The following is an 11,303-nucleotide window of genomic DNA, read 5'->3' as shown; positions in this document are numbered from 1 at the left end:
TTAACTACGTCAATATATTTTGCCTAAAAATTTAAGATACTTTGTAAGCGGTTTACCGCCATCCGCTGTTTGTGAAGTTTTAGCTTTGAAAATTACTTTAAAAGAAGTTGATGTTAAACGTACCTGACATTCGGTCACTTCATACTGTGGTGACACTTTATATGCCTCCTGACGTCCATCATTCATTCACTCATTATGTTTATGTCATTCCACACTCATCAATCATAACATAATGGAACTGTGCCATTGAGTACAAAAACATTCTTTTCATTTACTTGCAATTTTCTACACAGACTATAAATGTTTTAGGATACTCTCGTAAACCGCCAGAGTATTGCAGCTAAGTACATCTTACTTTTTGTATACGGCGTACTAAAACCTGTTGAATAATTCTGAAAGTAAGTACTACAAAGGGTGTTGTGTTTAAATCAAGTAAATTATTAAAAATTCAAACTTGGAACAATTAGGTGGGGCTGCCATTGATTAATTTACAAAATGTTTAATTTTTTAATATTTCATACATTTTTTATTTAGTTCATCCTGTGAAGTCTGCTAAGTATTCTGTAAATTAGACATAATAACATGCATTTTAATATAATTCCTCTTTACTGTAACATAAATGTACACTTTAGAATAACTATCTGCCGAAATGTGTTCCATTACTGGAAGACGGCGGCGGCATGCGCCACGCGGCGGCAAATTATGCGAAAGAACGAAACATTAAATAAATTATACTATTATTCTAAAAAAAAACAAAAGTTATGATATGTAAATCTTTTTAACGTAAAACTTAAGGAAGTCGTCATAATATTGGATAAATAATTGCTTTAAATATTTACTTTTAGACACTAATAAAAATGAGAAGTGATCGGACATTATAATTTTAAAACCTTTCAGTCTGATTTTAGATAATTAAAAATAGATTAGTCACATCTGTGGAAATAAGAAGTAAAGTTTATTGTGAGACATTTAGCTACTACATTAAATGCCTAAAAGTAAAATATCAGTTAATTAACTTACATAAAACTTGTGTTAGTTGCGTCGTTAACGTGCCTAAGGCAAAACTGTCTGAGATAATAAAACACCTGTCCTTAATTACGCTACTTAAAATAACGTAGTAAAACTTATTTATTATATTAATTTCTCTTTAACAAAGAGATTTAATTATTAAGAAAATACTAAATGGCCTAAGTTTTTTGTCCGTGAAAAAAAATTTACGTTCACATTTTTTAATTAAACTGAATTAAAAACTTAAATAATTATAATGTACGAAAGATTCTAAATTTTATTAAACTTTAAAGGCTTTTTAAACTTTTTTTTTATAACGCACGGTGGCAAACGAGCGAGCGGTCACCTGAAATCGCTGAAATAGCGAAGTAACCGTTGCCCATATTTATACGTTGCCAATTGCGTATGCGTTACCTACCTTTAATCGACGGAGCAGAGGATGCACAGAAAGAAAATATTTTCCCTTCCCAAGCATCCTCTCATCCGGAAAGTCCACTTCCATTTCCCATCCTTCCCTTACAAAAAGGGTGGGAAGGAAAAGAGGACTAAATTAGGCTTCCGGGACACACTCATCAGACTGTACGCGGAATAGCTTCCACTTGAGGCCTGTCTTCTGTGTGGTCGTGGTATTTCACCGGGCGAACCGGGCCAATTCGTGCGAAGATGTTAAACTAAACTTCCAGATTGTATTTTATTAATTAATCTAAATAGTGCAATAACTTCTCGTAAGGATTGTACTTTAGGATATTGTTTAATAATATGTAAAAACAATGTTTATGACAAGTATTTAAGTTAAACTTTTTTTAATATTTTTAATTTTACATTCATACTTTTAATCAGAACTGTATCTCCTGATAATTGGATATTTAATTAATCTGTCAAACACATGCATTCCTCTCTGTCAAATAAAAACGAACAATATGTTCTAAAGATTCAAAAGTCAGAATTAAACAAAATACTGCAAATTAATATTTAAAAAGTAATAAAACTTCTTTGTTTAATCTAATAAAGTTTCTAAAGTTATTATAATTATTACGAAATAAGCTATTTCATTCTTTGTGTTGACATTAATTTATTCATTTCAATAGCGCCTTAGTTGTTATAAGACAGATAGTCTTGTATTTTAATTAACAGCGGCTATGTAAGTAAAACCATGATTTATAACAAGCGATTTATTTTAGTTCTCAGAATAACCACGTGTAGTTTTGGTGTCTCTAAATTACTGTTTACAACCAACACTGTTACCTTTCGGGTGTTAATTGCTTGGCTTTTAAGTGATAGGATTTGTCAAGCGCACGTACTCTTCTGTCAAACAGAAACAAGCAATAAGCTCTGTTAGGAAGAAAATCCTACACTGTGCTGGTGTATTGGCGCAACACTAGCCTTACTAAAATGTCGACATTTATGCCCCCTTACTAATCATTCTGAGTTGACTCTGTAACGAAAGCGCGCCATTCGCGCCAAATGACGTAAATTATTAATGTCTAAAAGTTCTTAACTTGCTTGTGTATGTAATTTTTTAGTCTGTAGTCCTAATGTGATATATTTTATATACTCTTTGTGAGTGTCAACCTAACCAGTTTCGTGGCAAAATATATTTAAAACAACGACGTCTTGCCTAGTCCGTTTTTTTATAATCAAAGATAACAACCAATTTATTTTACTTATCAGAATACATACATTGAATGGATGCTAAATTAGCGCTAGCGGAATATCCATAAATTATGAATATTTTTTACTAATAATAAGTCGCTTCTTCGTTTAATTATTGGCTGGTAGGGAACTTGTTAAAATATTTTAAATAAGGAAAATAAAAATAAAAAACAAATCTTCACAAACACTTTATTCAGACATCAACACAAATCAGTGACTTTATATTTTTGAAACAAAAAATTCTTACATTAATTTTGTTTATATATGTCAAATGACTAACCATGGGTTTCTGACATCTCTGTACATAACATATCGTCATCCTTGTCATTATCTTTGACAAAACAGAGATAACAATATGTTTTCAACGAAGATTTTGATCTCGGAAACCCACAGTGACTCTTTTGTATAATAATTATTTTTCTAAATTAGCATATAAGGAAACTTCAACACTATCTTAGATATGTTCAATTACAATAATTATTTAAATATGAGATATAATGAAACGTATTAATCTATTAAGCACAAAACTTAAAAAAGCACGAGATGCTTTTATATGAGTTTATTAACTTTATGTAATAATTTCTTTACTAAAATAGTAATTTAAAGGTCATAGCTCATTTACTCACCCGGCAGCTATACGGCGATTATATTTTTTATTTCGCGCTGACGATATTCAAGCGTTTGCTAATAAACATAATAATAATATATATAATTTTGTGTCGTGTTTTTATCATTTATCGTGGGTTTCCATTGCACAAAAAAATGAATAGAATAAAATAAGCTTTTAATACTAAACATATCTTGTTATAGTTTCTTGTTCTATAATTTGTTTAAAATATATATAACTTTGTTAACACTAAAATTAATACTTTTTCTTATAAAATAAACTTCACTTTTATTTCTAATAAGATTCTGTGCGAAATGACTAGAATTTAGGAACAAATAATTTAGATAAACTCTGGCCGTTTTTTAACCCTTAATTCGATAGTTTCCAGTGTGACGAACGACTAATTAAAAAAAATCTACTGAACTAGTTTAGAGAAAATTAGGTAAGTATGCGCGTCGGTGGCTCAGGGGTCAAGCACTTGACTTGCAATCTGCAGGTCCTGGGTTCGAATCCCGCCATGTACCAACGTGTTTTTCGATTTCCGATTCACATATGTACATTTATCCGACGTTCTTACAGTGAAGGAAAACATCGTGATGCAACCTGCACATATCTGAGAAGAAATTCAAAGATATGTGTGAAGTCAACCAACCCGTACTTGGCCAGCGTGGTTGACTATGGCCTAATCATCCTTAACTTAGGGTAGGCTCCGAGCCCCTAGGTGGGGACGTATAGTGAGCTGATGATGATGACGTATGACTTTACTAAAAAAAAAAGATTTTTTTGCTAAAAAAAATTTCGTCGAATTAAGGGTTAATACTTACTTTTTAATATTTGAAATGGACTAGAAAAATAATAATTGAGATCCTTTATACTTATTTCATATGGAACAGATATTTATATAAATTATATTCAGACGGACTGTTCCGGTTTTGTGCATTGAAAAATTTCAATAAATGTCTTAACTATTAACTTAAACACTAATAAAATAACTTAAAACTTCTTGGTACAGAAACAATAAGGAGAAACTTCTATAGTAAAACTATCACAATGACAAAAAAAAGTCAAATTATGAGTACTGAAGGCGTTTAAAAAGTATTTGAAATCAAATAGCTTAATAGCTAAGTATTGCCAGCTGAAAAAAAATTAAACATATAAATATAATTAATCTACAAAGCAGAGAAAAATGGAAAAATAGTTTGAAAAATGTCAAGCGATTATATTATCCGCCAATCAGGTGCCAGTATTATCGACGGTGGCGCCGTCACTCACTTCTGATTGGTCGGTTTCGAGGCGGAAATGTGAAACTATGAATTAAAGGTGAATCATCCGATGCTCTGCAAGGGGTGTTTGAAGTGCAGAAGCTGTGTGAGGCCGGCATGCACCAGGTCCGGGGGGCTGGAGATCACGAAGTACACCAGCCCCAGGATCGAGAGGACCGCGCGCCAGATCGACAGGTGCGTCCATGTGTGGTAAAACGAAGGGACTGTCGGCTGAAAGTTAAAAAAATCGTTACCAACCTTAATTCATTTTAAATTGTCTATATTTTATTTAATGGTTGCATTATGTAGCTAAATTTTTATCCCATTTTTGATCCTTTTAATCTTACTAATATTATAAAAGTTAAAGTTTAGATATGGATGGATGGATGAATTTTTATTAGAAGGTATCATCAGAACAGCTTAACGGATCTCGAAGGCATTTGGGATGGATGTACAACAAAGTTTAGAAAAATACATAGCCTATTAATTAGTTTTTTTTCATTCGGCATGGACAACATGAACTAACCACAGTAACATTTCCTGTGCTGTTAAGGAAGACAGGGGCATACTGGTAGACCATCAGCTCGTCGTACATCCTGGCGGCCGTGCACACCAGCAGACATGCCGTGTACAGGATGACCAGCACTATGGGCTGGAACCACGGCTGCAGCCCGCGAGATACTTCGATACTGGCCACGTCCAGTCTGAAAAAAATAATAGGATTGATATTTTTATTTACTAGTCCGACCCAACAGGCATTGCAATACCAACGTCAAAATAATGTCAAGAATCTAAATCAGTGGTACCCAAACTTATTTTGTCTACTGCCCACTTTGAGAATAAACATTGTTTAGCGCCCCCATATTTTCACATATTTAGAAACCACTATAAGTTTAAATTAAATTAATTAATTGTTGTGACCTATATATTTATATTAACGGAGAATTCTAAACGAAACTTTTAGTATAACCCGCAACTTGAAACCTGCAGCGCCCACAAGGGGGCGTTATCGCCCACTTTGGGAAAGACTGATCTAAATGATCAAAACATTGGCTTATTTTTTATTAAAAAATTATAGCATTTGCTCATATAATAATTGCTTTAAAGGCTACATAACTTCAGATAAGGGCTTTTCAACTTGCTGTTTACAGTTTAAATTAGACTACAATTTGTTTTTTTTTCAGTTTCAAATGTTAATAAAGAGTTTTTAGTACAAAAGTTAATAAACACATAAACACATTAATATTGTTAATATAATCTTACCTATCTAAAACTGACAATAAACACAGCACACAGAAGAAATAGTAAGTGGCCACATATGGCATTGTCACTACAGCATGGAATGACAGGTGACCACCATCCAGACTGTCCGAGTAGCTGATGAGTAGGAGATGCATTAACGACAGCCCTCCTAATACTCCATGACAAGCAGGCGCACAACTTCGCCAAGCCTTTTGTACTGTTATTGCCATATCTAATGGTGATAAATTGCCTAATCTGAAAATTAAAATTTACAACTTGGGAATTAACGGCAAGTATTCACCATCTTTTCTTGTTTTGTGATAAGTTGTAACAATCTTGGAATGGAGTTTGAAGAGCTATGTATATAATAGGACATTAAATAATTTGCAGACTAATTCAGATTTAACCGCAGACTCAGAATTTGCCCATAATATTAAGTACTCATAGTAAGTTTAGTAATTACCTTAAATATTTATCATCATCTCGAGATTGCTGTTCTTGTAGTATTCTATCTCTGGACACTGCTCTGAATGTGCCGCCGCCTTGAAGATATATTTTATCAGTTCTCCGAGTGAAAGGATCAAGTCTTTCATCATTCGGTGATGTCAGAGGTGATGGGGATGAAAATGGATTGTCTATATACTGGTCATGGTATGGCACATTTGACTCCAATCTCTCCAACATTGTTGTTAAGTCTGTTGGTCTCACTGAAATCAAACAGATATTAATTTTTAGATGGTAAATAAACAATTTTAGACTATATTTTTTTTTCTTTTATCGATGGACTAGAGATTATGATGAAACTGAATAAGCAAGGAACCTCTATAGGCGAGTGTCATTGTCTAGTCCTGACAGACAACTTCATAGGTCCTCTGGGAAAAGATTACTTCATAAGAGAGAAAAATATTTAAGTAATTCGGACTCTCGCTTATCTTGGTTTGACTATATTTGTACTCTAAGTGTATATCTCATAATGAATTAAAAAAACATAGCATATATATTAGGTGTATACTTTCTGAAACAATAAGATCTGTTTGATAATAAACTTGTTAACCATAACTTACCTGGTTTTGTTCCATTTTTACTTTTAGTGCCAGTTTTAAAAACTTTAGGGCTAACTTCTTTGCTAACAGCACCACTCTCTGTGCGCTCCTCTCTTGTTTTCCGTCGGGTCTTCCTCGGCTTGTGTCTAATCTCTCTAGAAGTTCCATTATTGTTTTCTGTATCATTTGGTTCAATTTCCAACTCACCACTAAGAGTCACCACTTCATCTTTGTTATATTCTTTCAAGTAATCGTCAACCTGAAATATATAAATTAATAGGAAATTAAATGTTTATGATTTTGTTATAAAAATCTGCCACAATCTTCCATTACAATTTTCCAACATAAACTTAAAAATCATTATAAGTAATAAAAGTTTTAATGACATGGGATACAAACACTTTAGTATTTAAATGTCAGTTTGTTTTGATGTTATTATTAAAAATTTATGTTAATTATATAATTATTACCTTTTCTAATGCACTGAGACTTGACCCGGGCACATCAAAGTCGTGAAGCTCCCTGTCTCTGTGTCGAGATGAATGTCTTTTCTTTTTCCTATAGGATGGACTCCGCTTTTCCTTATGACCACTAGATGGTCTTGACAAATTCTTCATGAATTTCTCCTCTAAGCCATTTGGGTCATGTGAATAGAATACAAATGATGGATTCTTATCAGATTTCTTAATTTCTTTCTCCACAAAACCTAGGATACCTAGTTTTATTTGATCATGAATTGGTATTTCAACATCCAGAGACTCTTGTTCTGAATTTATCCAATTCTCCTTTGTTTTAGTCTTCTTTGTCGAGGTCTCTGGGCTTTCTTCAACTGTAGTTGGCGTATCAAGTGGTTCAGTGTTTGAAACATGGCCGTTGGAAAGTTTGCGTGAAGCCGATCTACTTCTACGTGTCTCAGTCCCTTTGCACTTAGGTGATGGCGACCTAGCAGCTGTATGCACCTCGGCAATTTCCTCCTTAACTTCTACACTCTTACCTGCCTTCATCATAATTTAAATGTGGACCTTAACACATTTGAATTCAAAACTATTTTTTTTTTCTTTTTCTGACTAAATAATATGTTGCAATAAATCTTCAAGAAATATAACGTATATTTTATACATCACTGTATGTTTTGTGCCCTTTTGTACGAAGTAATTAATTTAAAAAACATTTTTAACGCACTAATAACAAAGGCGCTAAAATGTCAAATGTCAACGGATGACGTCAATGTGACGTCATACCAAAATTACAACTGTTCCATTTCACGCAATTTCACAAGTCTGAAACTTACCTCATAATAATAATAAGTTGAGATTTAATTAACAGTCAACAAGTTTTTCCAGTTCCTTTGAACAAATCAAATCAAATTATTCTACAAAATCACTTAAAAGCCAGATATTTCAAAGAATTTAATGTCTCTTTGGTGAATAGTTATTTGGGGTGAAATTTTATTCCAGAATACAGGCTTGCTTCCTACGTTCTTTAAAAATAATGTTCTACGATCTAGGCGTCTAATGAAAACACATTCTATAAATATACCTTACATTTAAAATATATAATACAAGACCTTAACCATCTCCAATACCTATGTTTCATATATGAAAACCTTAAGATATTTATCATAGAATAACATTAACAACAATAAATTTTAGAACAAAGGTATTTAATGACAACAAACGGCGCAAGTAATAATTTCTAAGTTAGGTATGGGCGCCGCGCCGTTCGTACCAGCTGGCGACTGGACAGGACTCACAATTTTGGAATGTAGCCGACCTTTAGGCAACGCCTTGTTGTGTCCCAAGCAGTAAGCTTTTAGCGGAATAAGATCTTGACTTTTGTGATTTACCAGTGATATACTAAGTTAGTTGTTATCATTATAATAGTAAACGGCGCGAAAACTTTATACTCGATATATGATAAGGTTAAATTCACTTTGGGATGGTTAATTTGTTACAATTGGTTTATGATTTACAACATTTTTACTAACTTACTGGTATCTATAATACAAGGCTAATGGGCCTATTTTGTCACATTGATATAATCCTCATAATCTCATTTTAAATATCATTTTGAAGTGGATGACATCGAGTTTTTTTTGTAATAAGAAACTGTAAGCTTGCAACTTGGGCCACGCGTAAAATTTAGTATAAGCTTTAAGCAAAATGTAAAATTATTCATAATAACATTAGATATCGACACGAGTATAATAACAATATTGTTTCTTTTCATCTTTATCTTCTAAGTATGAATGTAATTATTATTTCAAATGATAAAAATAAATTGTTATAATTTGTTACCTCACAGAAAAAATTTTGATTACTATCAACCTTTGCAATATTACTATAATATAAATGCAAAAATTTTGATGGACGGATGGATGAATGTTTCTTAGAAGTTATCTCAGAATATATAGAACATATAATAAGAACAGATATAGAATATAGTCTGGAACGCATAAGGTACTAATTAAGTTTTTATTTTTTAATTCCGCGCGGACAGAGTCGCGTGCAAATGCTTCTTGAGGAAATAAATAAAATCTTAAACCGTATTTAAAAAAAACACCAACACACTACTGCGATTTTTTAATAAAAAGTTGTTCAATTTTGTCAGCCTTCTTGGTATTAGTATTTTTATTCTTTAGAGAACTTACATGCAACTTTTTGCCACCATTTAATTTAATTTCACGGTTCAGTTAACCACAAAACGACAATCAATAGGTCGCGGGGATTATTTAAAGCCTTAATTCTGGCCTTCCCTAAAAGTTTTTTCTGTGACACATCTTGTATTTTACTAGATATTATTAAAATGTAAAGATATATATGTATAGTCAACCAACACGCACTGGACCACCGTGGTTGACTGTGGCCTAGACTCCCCTAACTTAGGGTAGGCTCCGAGAACCTCAGTGGGGACGCATAGTGAGTTAATGATGAATAGACAATCTGATTGATCTATAGCACAGATTAAAAACTAAGTGACTGCTTAATAATTAAATGACTGAGTGTGGATATAAGACTTTTAAATATTCATCTCGTTTTCATGGCTTTACCATTTTGATTTGATTTTGAAAGCATCTTTAAAAGACCCTAAAAATGAATCACGGCTTACTCATCATCCTCAAGACCTTGACATCATTTTTATGTGATACAGCATTGAAATTTTAAATAATTTAAAGACAAAAATGAATAATCAGAAAAAAATTAGGTTATATTATTTATAGGATTGACATTAGTACAAAGACTGTTTAACGGTCAAGATATTATTTGTCTTCGCATAATGATGTAAACTTCTTATACGTCAATAGAAGTGGATTATCAAGTGTCATCTTACACAATTGGCAGCATTTCTCTCCCCTCCCGCTGGTCGAGGTCGTTCTCCCCTCCAGTGGTAGCGAAAGGCCGACACTTTCACTCAAAGAATTTCGGTAGTGGGTGTTTGCTGACGTCAATTTTACGCAATGTGATGCAATTTGCAATTATAACACTTTTATCCTTATCACTTAAAGGACGAAGTACGATTTTTAATTAATGTTAATTTATTACGAATAATTCAGTAAGATAACCTAAAAAAACTGAAAACTAGAGGGAAGAATTTTGAGCTGAAAATAGCTAAGATATTGAATGTCCCCTTATAATGTCAAATTTTTTAATAGAATTTTAGTGATAATTTAATCAACTGAGCTATGTAGTGCTAAGGACTTAAAACACAAACACACAAAAACAATCTAGAACAAAATTAAATATATTTCTTTTGTTCCAATAAGATGTAAGGAGAGGAGTAACCGCACTCATTTTTCCTTCTTTTAAAATATCAATCGAGCATACTTTGTTATCCGTCCTTAGAACTAAAAGCTTTTTTTGAAATACGAAATAATTATCTATCTAAAAAGGCTGTATTCATTTATAAACTACTCAGTATATCTGAAGATGAAATAAAAATGCAAAGGCTGTCGTCTTATTCTAAGACACAACTGGTTTTCACCGATTTAAGTTTGACATTCATCGTGATCCGAATAAAATTAACAAAAACCATATAATTTATTTTTAAGTCCTGGTATAAATTTCTTTTTTTAATTTAATTACTTTTGTGGTATTTTATCTGTGGTAGTGAAGATTTTTTATTAAACATTTAAGATTGGATTTTATTAGCATTATAGATATCTTCCGAAACATTTATAACTATAGTTCAGGATATAGAACCTCTACAATTTTTTGTGGAAAATAGTTTTGAATGAGTAAAGAATTTTCATTCTTAACCGACTTAAAAAAGGAGGTCCACAATTTGTCTGTATATATTTTTTAACACTTCGTAACTCCGCTCCTGATTGTCTGGTATTCATCATTCCTTTTTTTCCTAAAGGAGTTGCGTGTCATTTGGTTCTATTTTTCGAAGAATTAAAAAGTATCTAGTACGATCATATAAATTTCATAATTCAAGGTTATTGCCACAGTCACTTACCAAAAGTTCATGATGAATTTTATTGCAATT

General features: G+C 32.3%; 1 protein-coding gene across 2 annotated transcripts; it reads right to left on the bottom strand.

The window, feature by feature from the left end:
- Window positions 1-4,066: 4,066 nt before the first annotated feature.
- LOC106113538 (uncharacterized) lies at window positions 4,067-8,156 on the bottom strand. Of its 2 annotated transcripts, none has more exons than XM_013306367.1 (6): window positions 7,286-8,156; window positions 6,837-7,074; window positions 6,236-6,479; window positions 5,851-6,027; window positions 5,057-5,234; window positions 4,067-4,761 (listed from the first exon to the last, which is right to left on the bottom strand). In XM_013306367.1, the coding sequence occupies exons 1-6, from the start codon at window positions 7,820-7,822 to the stop codon at window positions 4,594-4,596; spliced, it is 1,542 nt and encodes a 513-aa protein (XP_013161821.1). In that variant the 5' UTR covers window positions 7,823-8,156; the 3' UTR covers window positions 4,067-4,593. The 2 variants fall into 2 exon arrangements, with proteins under 2 accessions (XP_013161821.1, XP_013161820.1); XM_013306366.1 differs by having other exon boundaries at window positions 5,794-6,027; window positions 7,286-8,154.
- Between the last annotated feature and the right edge of the window lie 3,147 nt (window positions 8,157-11,303).

Source organism: Papilio xuthus, unplaced genomic scaffold (assembly GCF_000836235.2).
Source record: "Papilio xuthus unplaced genomic scaffold, Pxut_1.1 DF828258.1, whole genome shotgun sequence".
In the NCBI taxonomy this organism is placed as follows: Eukaryota; Metazoa; Arthropoda; class Insecta; order Lepidoptera; family Papilionidae; genus Papilio; species Papilio xuthus.
This window is presented reverse-complemented; position numbering and strand designations above follow the sequence as displayed.